Genomic DNA, 19521 nt, shown 5'->3' on the forward strand with positions numbered 1-19521 from the left:
GGAGGAATGAAAAGCTCAATAGTGACAAAGCACAAAAGAGGCAAAGAGAGTATTCTGCAGGTTCAGAGAGGAAGCAATCACCTCTAGCTGTGTGAAGCAGAGAAGACTGCATAGGGGACCTGACTTTTGAACTGAGTCTTGACAGATGAGTAAGATTTGGGGGCACCTGGGTGGTTCAGTTGGTTAAACATCTGACTCTTGATTTGGGCTCAGGTCATGAACTCAGGGTCATCAGATGGAGCCCTGTGTTGGGCTCTATGTTGAGTGTGGAGCCTGCTTGAGATTCTCTCTTTCCCTCTCCCTCTGTACCTCCACCCTGCTTACTCTCTCTGTCTAAAAAAATTTAAAAAATAAAGAAATATGAGTAAGATTTGGACATGTAGGCATGGGGTGGGGGCAGGGTGAGTTATGGAAAGAATAGCTTGAGCAAGTGATGGAAAGAATAGCTTGATCAAGTGCTTATAGCTGAGCAAGTGACAGACTTGGAAAGTCTGTCATATGGGGAACAGCAAGTGGTTTCACTTGGGTGGAAAAGGAGTAGTAACAAAATATCAGTATGGAAAGGTTGTACTGGGAGCCTTCTGGACTCTCATGGAGGATGACTGAATGCCAGGGCAAGGAAGTAGGACTTCCTTCTGCAAGCAAATTGAAACCTTTCAAGATTTTGCAGTGGAAGTGGTGGGTAAAGAGGCATATGATAGGGCTGCATTTGGAATAGGCACTCAGCCACAGCATGGTGGGTGGATCGGCACAGGTGCATTCACTGGGTGGAATGGTGTGTATGTGTAGACCCTCAGAGAGATTATTACAGTATCCTATAGGACCAAAATCAGGCCACCCCTAGTTGGGCCAGTTGGCATGAGCATTATTTTGAGTTAAAGCGCTCAAAACTCAGCAGATTTAGGAAAAGCTCTTTATCTCCCTCTCAATTGCCTGCCTGTACCAGGAAAAGAGCTGTTAACAGAGATTCTTCTTTACCTAAGAAACTTATTTGCTTAATAGGGCATCTTTGTTTTCCAAACATCTCCTCTTACCTTCTTGCTTAATTGTCTTTCTCCCTTTTGTATCTGCAGACCCCTCTCCCTCTCCTGAGCTCATATAAGCAACATATTGCCTCACTGTCTTTGGGATCGGTGTGGACTCCCTGTACATATGCTATCAAATTTGATTTCCTCTTATTAATCTGTCTCACATCAAATTGCTTTTTAGTTCAGCTAGAAGGATCTTGAAGAGCAGAAGAAATTCCTCCTCCCCAACAGTTCCAATAAGTGGTCATGAGGTACTGACTAGGACAGCCATAGGGAGGATGGAACAGATAGAAGAATCTATAAAGGGAGACAGAACATGAAAGACTCCTAACTCTGGGAAACGAACTAGGGGTGGTGGAAGGGGAAGTGGGCGGGGGGTGGGGGTGACTGGGTGATGGGCACTGAGGTGGGCACTTGACGGGATGAGCACTGGGTGTTATTCTATATGTTGGCAAATTGAACACCAATAAAAAATAAATTTATTTAAAAAAAGAAGAATCTATAATACAACAGAGAAACAACAGGACAGACCAACTGATAAAAGGCAGAGAACGGGGGATAGGAAGGAGCCAAAAGACTCAAAGCCTAGGGCCAGAGGAACAGGTGGTAGGGGGTGGGGTGTGTGTGATGGGCAGTCTTTGACACACAAGAAACTTGAGCTCCACTGCTAGTGTCTGAAATATTGAACCACCCAAGGCTGGGCACCTGGGTAAATCTTCCTCCATCCTTCAATAGTGACAAACAGGCAGAAGTTGATTCAAGCTTGGGTTGAATAAAACCCCTGGTATGAACTGCTTTTCCATTTTACTATTGCTAATAATGTAGTCTCAACTATATCTATAAATAGCATTCCAATAATATATTTACCATCTTACAAATCCCAAGTTGTAGCACCAGTAAAATTGTAGCACGGCCCACTGCTCTCTGGGGTTTAATATGCTGTGAACATGTTTCTGCATCTTTAAATGAACATAACACATTTACGAAGACCTCTGGCCTTGTCTTGGTCCCATTGTTAATATGGTAGACCCAGCCAAATGCTATCAGAAAAGTATGATTTATACATCAAAGATATTGTCAGAAATGGTTGAGGAAAAATGCGTGAAGGAAAGGGACATTTCATTTGTCTTCATGTAACTCTTTAAAACCAGTGAGAGTAGCAAGATGACTGTATTCTTCAATAAACCTTTGATAAAGCATTAGGAAACTGACATGGGATCTCTTGATGGGCCATTACTACCTGCTTTGGATGCCAAGGACTTTCATCCACTCCAGAGGTATATTAATGAGGCAGGAAAGGCATATCTGGGAAATGAAATCATCATCTAAGCATGGATTTTCTTCTTTGTTAATCATACCCTCTTTCTTTTTTCTCCTTTCCATTTCAAAAGTTGGCCTGGGCAGAGTGAAGCCTGCTGGAGTTTTAGGAATAAGAAACACACGCTACCGGCTCCCACTGGGTTTCCCTGACTTTTTTTAAACACACGCAGGGTGCCAGCATTTTGATGTTTGCTCTTGGGTGGCTTTTCCCAGGTCTTTCCTCCCTCTGACTTCTCCTTTTTGCTGGGCTTCAAAGGGGTAAATGAGGAGTCAGTGGCCACATTTAGCAGTTGAAGTAGAAACAATGGCTTTTCAAAGGGGTGCCACAGAGGTGGAGGTTTGGAAGGTGGCTCAAGTGGCATTTCTGGGAGCAAGGAGAGTTCAGCAGTGCATGCCAAGTTGCTTCGTTCAACAGAGCTTTGCTAGCACCCAGGAGACTTTCAGCTCCAAGCTTCTACATTTATTTTATTTGAAAGGGGGCAAGAAAAGAAATCAGGAGCATTCTTCAGATGCAAGTCACCAGGAACCCTGCCTGTCTTCTGCAAGGAAGCCTGTGTTAATCCGTACGAAATCGATTTATGTCACTGCCAGTTATGTGCTCAGACGAGAGCGGCCCCATTGAGATGAAGGGCCGCTCTTTATGCCGCCTTCGCATTTGTATGAAGAACTTAGCCAACAGAATTGCCCTGGGCTTCTCCCCGCTCCCTTCTTCTGGGAGAGACAGATTTCGGGTGTGTTAAAGAATAGTGTTTGCTTAATGATGCACTTAATGAAAGTCCTTGATCAATGATAATTTGTGGGCTTCTAGTAGGGGAGGCTTGAAAAGCACAATCATTTAGCTAGCAACTATTTTCTCAAGCAAAAAGGGGGAAAATCGCTGCTTCAGGTCTAGCAGGCTGCAAGACTATGACAAAGATCTGGGTGGATAAATGCTAGATAGAACAAAAGCTACAGATGAGGCTGGGAGAGGGAGTATAAACTGAGGTGATAATTGGTGAAGAGGGAATGAAAAACAATGAGAGTGAGTGACGTGTAAACAGACTGGTTAAATGAAATGAGAGATGAAATAAAGAGTGAATTGGGTAGCAAGGGCATCCTCGCTGAAACCAACAAGTTGGGAGACCAAAAAGTAAAAAACACAGTATGGAGATCAAAACCAAAATTAAATCATCTATAAAGGAAGACAGCAAAACAAGGTAAACGGTTGTTAAGTAATCAGCCACTTGGCATATAGCAGGCAGTAATTTAATCAGTACTTCAATTGGGGAAGGGAGCTGTTGCAGCAGGGAGACAGCCCTGTAGTAGAACCCCCTCCCTGCAACATGACAGACAGGGACCTAGAAGAAGGAGAAGGGGAGTGACACCCAGCACACAACCCACCAGGGTTCTATCCTTGGGGTAGACAGAGGGCCAAAGGGTCTGTGTCGCCTGACCTAGCCTGGGCTGCCACTTCTGCAAGCAAAGCATAGCATCTTCTATTTCTTAAAACCCACAGATCCTGTAGATCAACAGATAGTCCATTTGTCCCCACCCCACCCCTTATTGATGCTAATATCGCCATCTGTTCTTACCAGTCCAGGAGACTACATGAACTTTGCATTCTGCAGTTTCCAATATAATATCAAGGTTTTCTCCGTCTTTGAAATCTTTAATTATAATATTAAGAGTGCCTTTTCAAATTCCACACACTCTGAGAATCTGACACACCCTCACCTTGGGGAATGTAGCCACCTCTACCACTGAGAGTCACTGACCTAGTGTATCTTGGAATAAATAGTAAGAGCCAATTAACACAAATCTTTAAAGGCAGATTCTTAGAGCTATTAATACCCTTAGTCTAACACTTCTCTTTAAAGATGGAGAAACTGAGGCCCAGAGGGAGAAAGGATTTGTCTAAAGTCATACTTGGAGTTAAAGGCTGAGTCGGGTTTGGTACATAATATCTCTTGAGCCTTGTTTTGCTGCTATTTCTGCTTGCTTTCATTAATTTCCAATTCAACTTGGGCTGGGCTGAAATATGCTTGGGCTTGATCTGGAAATAAAAAGAATTTCATTGTCTATACTGTAAAGGAAGGTGTCTCATCTGTCTCCTTCAGGAGTTGGGGAGAAACACAGGAGCTGGTCCTAGCACCTAGCACAGAAACTGGCACATTCTAAGAGTGCGGAAGATATTTATCTAGTAAAAAAAAAATGAATCAATAAAAAAGCAATCATGGGAAACCTGCTTGTATAGGGTCCAAGGGAAGGCCTCTCCAAGATGGGCCACTTTGGCATGAAAATTATTTCTAGTTAAAAGGAATCAAAACCCAGCAGATTTAAGGTAAGCTCTTTGCCTCCCCGGTCACTGCCTAAATTTATATTGGAAGGGAGAGACTGCACCAGGAAGACAGCTATTAACAGATTCTTCTTTACCTAAGAAACCTGTCTCCATAACAGAGCAACTTTTGTTTTCTGCACATCTCGTCTCAATTTTCTGCTAATGGTCTTCCTCCCACTTTGTATCCTCAGACCCTTACTCCTCTCTCCTTAGCTCAGATGTCACAATTCCTTAGCTCCTGTTGCCTGTCTTTGAAGTTTCAAGCCTGTGTGGGTTCCCTATGCATAGGAAATCAAATTTCACTTTCTCTTGTTCACCTGCCTCATATTAATTTGATACTTAGTCCAAGTAGAAGGACTTCAAAAAGTAGAGGAATTCTCTTCTTCCCCAATACTAGTTTAGTACATAGCCCATGGTACCCCTTTCTTCAGCAAGCCTCAGTTTCCTAATCTATTCAAGAAGAGCAATGATGTTCTCTGTCTCAGTCAAGATTTGTATGGATCAAATGCATATCAAAGTGATTGTAAACAGGAAACACGAATATTATACAGAAGAGCTATGTGAATTTGTTTAATAAGAAGCCCTGAGAACAGAGATAAATAAAGCTCCCCTCCCTCAAAATGGGGTTATACTGCTCCTTTCCCCACTGTGAGTTCCCCACAAGCAAAATTCTAATGTAGATAGTGTTATCTCTGTATACTTGACCAGAGACAAATCTCCAGATGAGAAAATGTGAGTCATTCCTGATAGGAGTAATTAGAGTGAGGGGCCCCAAGTGGGAAACAGAGAGGAAAGTGGAGTGGGTGTTCAAACAGGAGTGGACACTTTAGGGTAGTAAAATGAAGCTGGAGATGAAAAAGAAACTGCAACATGACAGTTAAAACTACAGGGAACATTTCTAAAATGCAAAGTAAAATTTTAAAGACACAGATTTAAAAATCATGATGCCTCACTTCTTGATTACACCATGCATGACATGATATTTACATAATAATTTTTAAAACCCCAATGTCAGTCTGCTTCAGAATAAAAAGCAAAAGGGGAAGAAAAGAGCCTTTGGGAAATTAGGCAAAATAAAAAGAACAGACAAATCTGATTACCTGTAACTAAATTGGAATAAGATTTGAACAGGTTATTTTTCTTCTTTTAGCTCAGACATATTTATTTAATTACACACATACCTATATTAACACACTAGTGTGTGGCATTTACAATTCATGCATACACTAATTATGGTTTGGTTCTCTATGAAAGAGGTGATAGATTTGCACATACAGAAACAAGGAACTTTGGTTTGATAAAGAAGAGAACGGAAGTTAACATGTGCTTTGTGGTAGGTGTCTTGGAGCTTGGGAGAGACCCAGTAGGAGTTAACCACAGGACTGCAGTATAGGAAAGTTCTTGAATGAAAAACAAGACATATAAAAATAAAATTATCTTCCCCATATTATGTGTAACGAAGCAAAACAAATGTAAAAGCCTCTCATTGGCAATGCTGGGAGAGAGATCCAGGGAACTTCCTAGTTAGCAAAGGTTGGTATGTGTAAATGAATTGGACACTTTTCATGTCTCTCATTTGTGATGCATAAACACTCGAAATCTTTATTCAGTGAGCTGTCTTAACTGCTTTATTTTTGTGAAAGTAGAAAGTATTGTTAAGGAGTTTTAACTGCTGTCTTGGTCCATCCAGACTATTTTGGGGTAAGGTCTGTCAACTATCAACCTCAAAAACAAAACCCACCATAATAAGCCCCACCATAATAAGCTGTTGATCAAGCAAAATCTGATGTAAGGTAGATAAATAAATGCTAAAGTATGATTAGAATTGGACATAGTTTGTGATATATTAATAGTTTGGAATTAGTAGACAGTGAAGTGAAGGTTTTTAAGTAAGCTCGAAGAGTAACAATCAACAATCAACAAAAAGTCTGTTGAATGATCTATCATTTTGAGAAGAGGATCATTATCCTGATGAAAGTTAGTTGTCCTTTTGCTCAAATCAATGAATGTTCAGGAAGCCCCTGGTGGGGAAAGATATATATAATATATATATATTATACATGTAATATATATATATATATATATATATATATATATATATATTTAATCTTCCTGGATTAGAATTTCATGTAATGGTAAGATCATGATCTTAATCCAATTAAGCTGTGTGCCAAATTGGTAGTAACTTTACCAGTTTTTTCCTTCTGTATCTTCATTCCTGAGCCCACAATAGCCTAGGACTCAGAGAAGGCTCCAGGAGAAAACTTCTAGTTCTGGCTCAAGAAATAGTAATCAACTGTCTAACTCCATTTGGGCTCACTATATTCTTACTAGCCAAATCTATGAAAGTGCGATAAACCAACCTAGCAGCTGTCACCATGCTATTGCTCAGGGAGTGCTTGACATTCATTGGAAATCATTTAGGCCAGAAGGAAAATGTAAAACTTTTTTTTTTAATTTCTTTTTTTTTATGATAGTCACACAGAGAGAGAGAGAGAGAGAGAGGCAGAGACACAGGCAGAGGGAGAAGCAGGCTCCATGCACTGGGAGCCCGATGTGGGATTCGATCCCGGGTCTCCAGGATCACGCCCTGGGCCAAAGGCAGGTGCCAAACCGCTGCGCCACCCAGGGATCCCTGTAAAACTTTTTTAAGGCATTAAAAGGAAAAAACTATCAACCAAGAGTTCTGGGTGGGGGATATGATACCAGAAGGAAACCTGGAATATTAGGAACTAAAGAAGAGCAATGTGAACATAATTAGAATAGATCATTCTTATCTTGAGTTCTTTTTTTTGAAGATTTTATTTATTTATTCATGAGAGACACAGAGAGAGAAAAAGAGACAGAGACATAGGCAGAGGGAGAAGCAGGCTCCATACAAGGAGCCCAATGCGGGACTCGATCCCCGGACTCCAGGATCATACCCTGAGCCAAAGGCAGGTGCCAAACCGCTGAGCCACCCAGGGATCCCCTCATCTTGAGTTCTTAAAGCATATTTGAAAGTTGAAATCCAAAGTTGTAATATTGCCTGATTGGGTTTTAATGAACAAAGATGTAACACATAACACATTTACAGCATAAAATAGTGGAAGGTAAAGAGACTGATAGAGTGGTAAGGTTTCTATTTTCCTTTGAAGTTGTAATACACTGATTCTAAGTAGACTGTAAAATATTTATATTGTAATTGCTATAACAACAAATAATAATAAAGAACTAGTCAAAGATATAGATTCAAAAACACAAGATATAAATTACTATGCATTACTAATGTTCAAATAACCATACAGCAGGCAGAAGAGTGGCAACATATGAATGAAAAATAGAGGAAACAAATAGTAAATAGTAGTTCCAAATTCAGATCTAACAGCAGTTACATTAGATGTAAATGGTTTAAACATATGAATTAAAAGATAGAGATTGTCAGAATACATTTAAAAATACACAGGATCTAACTATAGGCTGTATATAAGAAACTCACTTTAAACATAATGGTATAAGTAGATAAAAAGTGAAAGGTTATAGGGGCTCCTGGCTGGCTCAGTTGGTAGAGTATGTAGTTCTTGATCTTGGGGTTATGAGTTCAAGCCCCATGTTGGGTGTAGAACTTACTTAAAAAGAAAAAAAGCAAAAGGATGTAAAAAGATATATCATCAATCATTAACCCAGTGAAAGTTAGAGTGGAAAAACCAATTTCACAGAAATTAGAATTCAGAACAAAGAAGATTATCAGGAGTAAAGAGCGCTATCATATAATGGTAAAATGTGTAAGCACCAACAGCAGATATTTGTAACATATGAAACAAAAACTGACAGAACTAAAAAGAAAGGTAGACAAATCCACAAATATAATTGAAGACTTCAACACTCTTCTCTCAGTAATTGATAGAATTAGTAAACAAAAATAATCTAGAATATAAAAGAACTGAACAATACTATCAACCAAGAGGAATTAATCAGCATTTATGGAATACTAACAACAGCAGAAGAGATATTCTTTTCAAGTGCATGTGAAACATTCACTGAAATAAACTAAATCCTGGTTTGTTTGGTTGGGTTCAGAGAGGAAAGAAGAATGATAGGAGATAAAACTAGAGAGAAAGGCAGTTGCAAGATCATATGGGTCTTATGAAGCCATGTTAAAGATTTTGGTTTAGGGACGCCTGGGCAGCTCAGCAGTTGAGTGTCTGCCTTCGGCTCAGGGTATGATCCTGGAGTCCGGGATCGATTCCCACATCAGGCTCCCTGCATGGAGCCTGCTTCTCCCTCTGCCTGTGTCTCTGCCTCTCTCTCTCTGTCTCTCATGAATAAATAAATAAAATCTTAAAAAAAGATTTTGGTTTATTTTTTTATTTTTTTAAAGATTTTTTTATTTATTCATGAGAGACAGACACACAGAGAACTTGAGCTTGGGTGCAGCCTCTTCCCTTCTAGGAGATGGGAGAACCTTCAGCCCCAGCCAGCTCATTCTCCAGGTAAGCCAAAATGAACTGCCAAGGTCAGAGTCTGACAGTTCTGTTCATCACACTGTAAAAGCTGCTGCTGTGGCCTAGACCAGGGGCTGGCAAACTTTTCCTGTTAAAGGCCAAATAGGAAAGTTTTGGTGTCTGTCACAACTATAAAACTCTACTCTTGTGGCACAAAAACAGCCCTAGATGATGTGTAAACAAGACAAACAAATGGGTGCTTCTTTGTCCCAATAAAACTGAATACAAAAATAGTTAATGGGCTGAATTGGCCCATGGGCATAGTCTGCTAATCCCTGGTCTAGGCAAAAGATGATGGTGCCAGTTTACTTTTGACGAAGGTACAAAATTCAATGGAGGAAGGATTACCTGTTCAACAAATGGTACTGGAGCAATTGGACACATATCCATAGACAAAACAATAAACTTTGACCTAAACTTATACTTTATACAAAAATTAATAGAAAATATATCATAGATCCAAATGTAAAACCTCAAACCACAAGTTTTTTTAAAGATATATTTATTTGTGTGTGTGTGAGAGAGAGAGAGAAAGAGAGAGAGAAGAGAGAGAGCATGAGGAGGGGCAGAAGGAGAAGGAGAGAGAATCCTGAAGCAGACTCCCTGCAGAGTATAGACTGATGCAGAGCTCAATGCCAGGACCCAAAATCATGACCTGAGCTGAAATCAAGAGTCAGCTTCCCAATTGATTAAGCCACCCAGGAGCCCCTAAAACAGCAAAGCTTTTTAAAAAAGAGACATTTTGACCTAAATTTAGGCAAAGAATTCTTAGGCATAACACCAAAAACACAAAATATAAAAGTAAGTCAAACTTCATCAAAATCATTACATGGTTTCACTCATACGGGAAATATAAGAAATAGTGAAAAGGATTATAGGGGAACGGAGGGAAAATGAGTAGGAAAAATTAGAGAGTGACAGAACATGAAAGACTCCAAACTCTGGGAAACAAACAAGGGATAGCGGAAGGGGAGGTGGGTGGGAGGGTGGGGTGACTGGGTGACTAGGTGGGGTGACTGAGGGGGCACTTGACAGGATAAGCACTGGGTATTATACTATATATTGGCAAATCAAACTTCAATAAAAAATATAGAGAAAAAAATTAAATAATTTTGCTCTGCCAAAGCCACATCAAGATAATAAAAAGGCAATCATATGCCGGGAGAAAATACTGGTAAATCACATATCTGACAAAGGATTTGTGTGCAGAATACATATTGAATTCTCAAAACTCAACATTAAGGAGACAAACAACCCAATTTTAAAAAAGTGGACAAAATACTTCAACAGACACATTATCAGTGGAAATATACGGATGGAAAATAACATGAAAAGATGTTCAACATCGTTAGGTAGTACTGATATGTAAATGAAAACTACAATGAAGGGCAGCCTGGGTGGCTCATCGGTTTAGCGCTGCCTTCAGCCCTGGGCATGATCCTGGAGACCAGGGATCCAGTCCCATGTTGGGCTCCCTGCATGGAGTCTGCTTCTCCCTCTGCCTGTGTCTCTGCCTCTCTCTGTGTGTCTCATGAATAAATAAATAAAATGTAAAAAACTACAATGAAATGCCATTACAAACCTATGAAATGGCTAAAATAAAAAATATTGACAATATGAAGTGCTGACAAGAATGCAGAGCAACTCCGATTCTTACATATTGCTGGTAGGAAAGCAAAATAGTAGAGCCACTCTGAGAAACAGGCAATTTTTTATAAAGTTAAACATGTACTTACTATATGATTCAGCAATCACTCTTCCCTAGAGAAATGAAGTCATGTTCATGCAAAAGCCTGCAAGTGAATGTCTATGGGTCTATTCATAATTCCCTGAGTAATCAACTGGAAACATAATCAAACTAGAAACAACTGAGATGTCCTTCAGTGGATGATTGGGTAAACAAATTATGGTACATCCATACAACAGATTATCACAAAGCCATTAAATGGGAAGAGCTAGTGATATGCACAACAATCTGGATGAATCTCAAAGGCATGCTCAGTGAGGGAAGCCAATTTCAAAAGGTCATATAACTGTATGATTCCATTTATATGACGGTCTTGAAAAGATAAAACTGTAGTGATGCAGAACAGATCAGTGGTTGCCAGGGCTAGGTGGGGAAAGTGTCATTATAAAGGGATGGGGGGCAGTTTTAAGGGGGGGTGGAATTGTTCTGTGCCCCGATTATGGTGGCAGTTGCTCAAATTTATACATATGTCAAAATTCACAGAACTGTATACCCCCAAATGTCACTTTCACTTTGTGTGAATTTAAAAATAAAATCAAAAGTGGTGCCTGGGTGGCTCAGTCATTTAAGCTCCTGACTCTTGATTTCAGCTTAGGTCATGATCTCCAATCTCTGGGTCATGAGATCGAGCCACATGTCAGACTCCACCCTGGGTATGGAGCCTGCTTGAGATTCTCTCTCTCCCTTTTATTCTCCCCACCCCCTTCCTCATGTTATCTCTGTCTATAAATAAATAAATAAATAAATAAATAAATAAATAAATAAATAATAAAAGAAAGGAAGGAAGAAAGAAAAAAGAAAGAAAATGCTCTGTCAAAACCTGAACAGAGAGCTGTGACTCCATGCACCATTTCCTTCCCAACACCGTTAAATGGGTATCTGTTAATGCACCCTGTAGCACCAGTGTGCCCCCCGTAGCCACGAGGGCCACACACTTTACCTGAGCAGGGACTAAGCCCACTGGGACGTGGGGACCAAGCTTTGCTGTGCCAGCTTATCCCTAGACCACCCTCCCCTTGAGAAGCACAGTGCCTTCTCCCCTGTGTACTGCCCTGGCTTGAATGTATCCCTCTGAACTACCTGGGAAACACACTTTTATGGTAGTGATTGCTTGCTGCTCAGAGGAGAAAAAAAAGAATCTCTTCGAGCTAATTTTAGAGCAAATTAATAATATCAACAATAATAATTGCTAATATGCATTGTTATTCTTTTAAGTCAAATTATATGTTGCTATAAACCAGACCTAAAATATGACTTTCTCTACTAGTGAAAGTCTTAATTAAAATGATGCATTTTAATATACTTTTGCTACGTGATATAAATTATGTCTCAGCACCTCCATTTTTGCATGCTTCCCTTTAATAATCTTTGCTGTGCAGTGTTAAGGAAGAAGAAAATTGGTGATTAATAAAGGCGTGAACAGGTGGCTACACTGCTTCTAAAAGATCAGTAGTGTAATAATTTCTTAATTATTATTATACTCTGCAAAGGTTTTTAAATACATGATGATATATTTCCTTCTTCTACTTCTGGCACCCTATAGCTGCTGGCATTACATTTCATTTCAAATAATAATTAATGAGAAACAAGGTATCTGTATACATTTTATTCCTCCTGTCTTGGTCTCTTAAGTAACCATCCTGCCACATTTGCTATGCATGTAATTTCAGCAATATGGGAGACCGCCTCTCAGAATGCCTTGAAGTACTTTTTCTGAATTAACATTTTATTCCTGAAAGCAGAATTTTCCATATGCCTTTCAAAGAAGCAGATGAAAAAGCTGCATAATTGCTCTGTTTTCATCAAGGTGAACGAACCAATGAAACATTGAAAGTATCAGACAATGGAGGGAAAAAATAAGCTTGTCTTTCCTCTGGCGCGCTGGTGTCTGTGAAAGTGTGCTACATGTACAATTAGATACAGAGTACCTGCCATCTCCTTAATAACCACCCACTTAGTCGGATAAGTGTCCTGCCTGTCCAGATAAGGCATGTGTTTGATTAAGGGAAATCATTCAATGTAAATGCTGGCCTATGTAGCCAATCAAAGGCAGAGTCAGCTTGTCCATTATGGCTCTGTCAATCTTGTCTGTTTGCTTATTAAAGTTTCTTTGGCAAATCCAGTGGCCTCCCTTTGGTATGCTAAATAGTCCTAAACGTTGCTAACATCTTGGAGTGAAGTCACAGGCCTTTGAATGACTCTGGGAGAGTCTACAGGCTTCCCCAACTAACCAAAAGCATTTTGTTCAAAAAATTTGTTTGTAAGTCAGTTGTTTGGAACTTGAGAAGCGTTTTTCCCATGGAAACAATGTTACAAATGGTGAGAAGGTTCCCAGGCCAGTCCACAAAAGCCTATTTAACCCAGAATATGGCTGGACTATAGGGCCCGTAGCACTAGGGAGCCAGCCGCCATTAGGATCATTGTTTCTCTGGGAAAATGCGCTCCCAGGGCTAATTGTGGATGCCAGAAGCAATTCCCCAGCCCTTTCTAGCCTCTGGCAGCTGGAGCCTAAGCTCCCCAGTTTCTCGTTTCCTTTAGGCTTGGAAGGTGGAAGGTGGAAAGTCCTGGGGGAATCAAAGAGAGGGAGCGTGGGAGGTATAGGGGCTTGGGCAGGAGAGCTCTGCAAGGGCTAGGGCAACCAGATGAGCAAGGAAAGGTGTTGGGAGCCCAAAACTGACTTTCAGACAAACAATGAATCCTTTTTAATGTATGTCCCATGCAATACGTGGGATATACTTACTTTTCTTTTTTAAGTCTTTGTTGTTTAAATTCTAATTTAACCCGAGTCCCTGTATTTTATCTCACCTCCCTGGGTAGGGATCACAGGTTTGGTGGGCTGCCAGGACTGCAAGGATTCTGGAGCACAAAGCCAGCGGTTCAAGGAAGGATGGAATCTTCAGAGGTCAGAGAGTCTCTTCAGGGAAGCAGCAGAATGCTGCGAGTCCTTATAAGGGGACGTTTCAGATAACTCAAGTTTATAGCCTTCAGCTCAAGAATGCTTTTGATTTGAGTTCTTTCAGCTGGAAATCTTTCTAAGGCACAGGGCAGGCTTCCCTGCCTTTGAAAAAGAGTGACTATAAGTTCATCTTGATGATTTAAGAGTGACATTATGAAAAAAAAAAAAAAGTGACATTATGACCCTGGTAAAATTGTGTGACCTTTCTACACCTCAACTTTCTCATCTGTAAATGGGGCTAATAATATTACCTTCCTCGTTGTTTTGTTGTGTGGGTTAAATCTGCTACTACGTGTAAAGGGTTTAAGATGGTGTGTTTTCTATTTTACATACACTCTCAGGGACAGTGAGCTCTGTGGGATATTTTGCTCTGACACATGGGTGCCTGGCTGGCTCAGCTGGAAGAGCGTGGGACTCTTGATCTCAGGGTCATGAGTTTGAGCCCCTCGTTGAGTATAGAGATTACTAAAATAAATAAATAAACTTAAAAAAAAACTACATGACCCTAGGTAACATTTTCTCTCATTCTTCGTTTTATATACTAGTTGTTGCTTTTCTCTTTGTCTCTATGCCTCAATGCTTCTAGGCTGGTGCCCTATTTTGCATTAAAGCCTGAAGTTTGCTATGGCTTCCCACAGAGCAGAGAATGCAGATTTAGGTGTATATATCTAGATATAAAATAATTTCCCCAAATATTTTATAATGAAAATATTCATTTTACAGCAGACCTCATGCAGGACGTAGCCTTTACAGATGATACCCTCTGCCATCCCACCCCTCCTACCCCTGTAGTGGTCCCCGCATTCTCGTATTGAGACTTTTGTGCAATCCCCTCCCCTTGAGGGTGGGCCAGACCTAATCACTTGCTTCTAATGAATAGAATATGGCCAAAGTGATGAGGTGTCACTCTCAAGATCAGGTTACAGAAGACTGACTTCCTATCTTGCTAGCACTCTCTCTAGTTCTCTGTGTCACTCTGTGGGAAGCCAGCTACCATGTTGTGAGCCACCCTACGGAGAGGCCCATGTGATAAGGAACCAAAGGAAGTCTGTGGTGATCAGTGTGTGAGGAATTGAATCCAGCCAATGACCTCTTGAGTGGACCTGGTCCACCCCTCAGTCCAAAGTTAAAATAAATGTAGGGCTAGTGACACCTCGACTGCCACCTTGTGAGAGACTCTGGTCCGGAAGACCCAGCTAAGCCACGACCACATTTCTGATCACAGAAACTTTGGAATAGTAAGTGGGTGCTGTTTTAAGATACTAACTTTTGGAGTTGTTTATTATACAGCAATAGATGTCATCCCCCCCCCCACATATCTATATCTTATCATTAACCTCTTACTACACTTGCTTTATCACTATGCTTGCTGTATTCTTCTATCATCGATCCATCCTTCTATTTATCCAGCAGCCCATCTTATTTGTTTGTTTGTTTTGTGGCTACATATTTTTTTTCACTTCTAGATTAATGGCTATGTTCCAGAAGCTGGAGGGCGTCAGAGAACACTGACCTTTGGATAATTAAAGTAATAGCGTACTTGATTCTTCCTAAATTTTGGTTCAAATATTACTAACCATGTAATGCAGGGACACCGTCCAATAATTTAACCCTGAAAATGAGTCTCTTGCCTTTAAGTCATCATTCCCAGTCTGTTTTGTGAATCTTTTTATAACGTGTCTACTTATTTATTCATCTTTGCACATCCCATATTAAGATGTTGCCATCTTTCAGTGCTTTAGCCAAAATTTTCATTTTATCATTGTGTTCCAGTTACTATTACATGACAAACTACCCCAAACAACCATTCAAGGATTCTGTGAGTCAGGAACTGGACCAGGCACAGTGAGGATTGTTTCACCTTTTCTGGGACCTCAGCTGGGGAGACTCCTATAACCGGGGTAACAAACAGTTGGGGACTGGAACTATCTGGAAGGGTTCCTCACTCCCATCTGACACCTAGGCTTCAATGTCTTCAAGGATAGGCTTAGCTGGGACTGATGACCAGAGTACTTCCATGTGGCCTATTACTATGACTTGGATCTCTTATGATATGACAGCTGTTTCCTAAGAGAGAGCATCCTGAGATTAGTTTTCAAATAAAGCAAATGTTTTAAGAGAGTGGGACAGACTCTGCATAGACTTTTGACCTAGTCTTGGAACATAGAGTCACGTCTGCCATATTCTAATTGTCAAAGCAGCCACAAGCCTGCCCAGAATCAGAGAGAGGGGGCACGACCCAGTATCTCAATGGGAAGAGTGTTGAAAATTTGCAGCCATGTTTTACAACCACCACACATCTTAATTTCTCTTAACTGTTTTCTGTGCCTGCTACAAGAAGTGGAATAACTCAGAAGATGCTGCCAAAATTGTTCACATGCCACTTTCAGACAATCACCGGAAACAATAGTTGACTCAGTAAACAATGTAATTTCCAAACTACAGCTGTTATATGATACTTGAGAAAAATTGACAGAAGTAACTGATGACTCATTTGCAAATTTGGAATAAAAAGTTGTTGATGTTACGGAGCATGTTGCCATCTTTCACTCTTTAACTGCCAAGAAAGCCACAGCTGAAACATAGAAAACTTCTCCCCTAAATCATATTTCTATGGGTCCTTAACGTGTTTATGTATGTAGGGATTTTACCGTGCCCTTCATGTCTCTCCTTTCAGTTATAAATCTGCTCATCCAATGGCTTGACCCATATTCTCTTATGCAAAAAGCCTTTCAAAAACTTTTTTTGAGGGACCCCTGGGTGGCTTAGTAGTTGAGCATCTGTCTTCGGCTCAGGGCATGATCCCAGGGTCACAGGATCAAGTCCCACATAGGACTCCTCTCATGGAGCCTGCTTCTCCCTCTGCCTGTGTCTCTGCCCCTCTTTCTCTCTGTCATGAATAAATAAATAAAGTCTTTTTTACAGTCCTGCAAAAACATTTTTTGAATGAATGATTGAATATTCATTGATGAATTCGTTGAATTTGATTCAATGAATTGAATTCATTCACTTAATGGAAAAATAAATAACTGATCCTTTACACACCTGAAAAGATATCCAGTGAAAGAAAATTATTGAATTTGGGGTCTGGAAATGCAGACTTTTCACCAGATATTAAGAGCAAATTCTGGATTAGGAAGATGACTGTTACTAGTTTAGTCATCCATCCATCCATCCACATTTAACATGTATTTGGAACTTAAGTGTAATCAGACAATTGGCAGTGAACAAGCAAGATATCTGATTTATATAATGAAAATATATACTATAAGTATTATGAAGGGCCAGGGTGTTCTATGAGATAATAATGTGAAGCCCTACTTAAATTAGATGTCCAAAGAAGGCTTCTCTGGGAAGGAGACATTTAAGCTGAAATCTAAAGGATGGGAATGAAAGTTCAGTGAAGAGTGGAGTAGAAACAGACAGAAAACAACGTGTGTGAAGTCCCAAGGTAGGAAAGGCATTTGGGGCATAGCTGGATTAAAATGGACAAGGAAGAGAGTGGTGCTAGACAAAGTATGGGCTAGGGTAAGAAGTTGGGAAGGTTTTAAGCAAGGCAGTGATACGATCCGATTTCTATTTTTCATTGAATGCTCTGTCTGCTATATACAAAGTGGAGTAAAAGGGTGAGGGTGAGAGCATTGTTTGCCTTTTCACACTTTTAATGAGGTCTTTTTTATAAAAATATCATTAATATTTTCCTTTATTGTTTAGTACTTTTTGTGATCCATTTAAAATGACTTTTAATCTTCAGCTTTTGAAGATACTCCCCTATATTCATTTCTAAAAGGTTTATTGTTTTGCCATTCACAGTTAGCTCTACAACACACTCATTGATTTTTGTGTATAAATGAGAGACAGGCCCAATTTCATTTTTTCCCCAAATAGCTATCCTGTTGATCCAATACCATTTCTTGGAAAGGCTAACCTTTCTCTAGTGCTCTACAGTGAACTTTTCCATAAAACAAGTATCCATATATGTGTGGGTCTGTTTCTGGGCTTTCTATTCTGACCACCTTGTTTACTCCATTTTGTGTTCATACCATACTGTTTTAGTTAATGTAATTTTATAACATGTCTTGATATACAACAAAGCAAATCCTCTCATGTTGTTCTTTTCTTTTTTTTTAATTTTTTTTTAATTTTTTTATTTTTTTATTTATGATAGGCACACAGTGAGAGAGAGAGAGGCAGAGACACAGGCAGAGGGAGAAGCAGGCTCCATGCACCGGGAGCCCGATGTGGTATTCCATCCCGGGTCTCCAGGATCGCGCCCTGGGCCAAAGGCAGGTGACAAACCGCTGCGCCACCCAGGGATCCCTCATGTTGTTCTTTTCAATGCATATTCTTGGCCTTATGCATTTTATATAAATTTTAGAAGCAGTTTTCAGGTTCTACACACACACACTATTGAGTAGAATTAGCATTAGATCTATAGATTGGTTTGGGAAGAATTAATATATTTGCCATATAGGATCTTCCATTCCTTGAATATAGAATATCTCCCCATTTATTTCCACGTTCTTTAATTTCTCTCCATGTTACTTTACAATTATGTGCACAGATGACTTGCACATTTTGTTTGAGTTATTCCTAGGTTTTGTATTAATTTAATGCTATTTTAAAGGATATCTATTTAAAAGTTGTATTTACCTAGAAATGCAATTTTGTGAGTATTGTTTTTGAATCTAGTAAACTTGATAACTCTTAGTAATTAAAATAATTTATCTGTAAATAATTTTGGATTTTCAATGTATGTAATTATATCATCCGTGAGTAATGGTTTTGTTTCTCTCTTTAAAATCCTTATACTTTTCTTTTTTTCTTGCTTTACTGTGCTGACTAGGAACTCCAATATAATGTTAAACAGAAGTGGTGATAATGGTCAGTCTCTGTCTTCTTTATCACAAAGTGAAAGATTTGAGTGTTTCATCATTATGTTTATGGTAGGTTTTTTGAAATGCCATCAGATCTAGAAAGCTCTGCCACTTGAGAGGTTTTGATGCTTTATCGCAAATATATGTTGGGTTTTATTAAACGTGATTTCTTCATCAATTGATAAAACCATGTGATTTTTCTCCTTTTTATTAATTTAATATTAATTTTCTCTATGTTAATAATGAATTACATAAATTCATACTCTAATATTGAATGAACTTTGCATTCTTGACATAAATGCAGATGGATCATGATGTATTTTTTTCACATATTGCTGGGTTTGGTATGCTAGTATTTGTTTCAGATTTTTACCATGGCTATGAGTGAGATTGACATGTAATTTTTTTGTATTGTAGTTGTCAGGTTTTATATCATAGGATATCTTCATAAGATAACTTGGATGTATAATCTATTTTTCCTCTTGAATAGTTTGTGTAACACTGAAATAACTTTTTAAAGATAGAATTCCTCAATGAAGTCATCTGGATCTGAAAGAATCCAGTGCATGGAGAGCAGCTTTGGCTGCATAGCCACCTGATGAGCTATGGTCAAGCACTTTATTTCTACCAGGGCCCAGTAGCAAACCAGGGACTATTTTATGAAATGTGTATAATTCTTCACCATAGATGGCATGGCCTTGCTGAAGAGCCCTAGAGGTCTTTGTTGTTATTCTCCTATATGGGCTTGCTATAAACCCAGCTGACACAGAGGCTTCCATTTACTCTTCTCCA

General features: G+C 39.6%; 1 protein-coding gene across 9 annotated transcripts in view; it reads left to right on the forward strand.

Moving 5' to 3' along the window:
- LOC144308514 (uncharacterized) overlaps positions 1 to 18154 on the forward strand; it is a 310115-nt gene extending 291961 nt beyond the window's left edge. For 7 of the 9 annotated variants that reach the window (XR_013374990.1, XR_013374995.1, XR_013374993.1 and 4 more), the window contains one exon: positions 18021 to 18154. Coding sequence is in view for 1 of the 9 variants with exons in the window: in XM_077889113.1 (XP_077745239.1) it covers positions 18021 to 18031 (11 nt within the window). In the remaining 8 variants the exon portion in view is untranslated. The remainder of the gene's footprint in view (positions 1 to 18020) is intronic. The other 2 variants (XR_013374994.1, XR_013374982.1) reach the window with 1 other exon arrangement.
- The last annotated feature ends 1367 nt before the right edge of the window (positions 18155 to 19521 follow it).

Source organism: Canis aureus, chromosome X (assembly GCF_053574225.1).
Source record: "Canis aureus isolate CA01 chromosome X, VMU_Caureus_v.1.0, whole genome shotgun sequence".
Classification (NCBI taxonomy): Eukaryota; Metazoa; Chordata; class Mammalia; order Carnivora; family Canidae; genus Canis; species Canis aureus.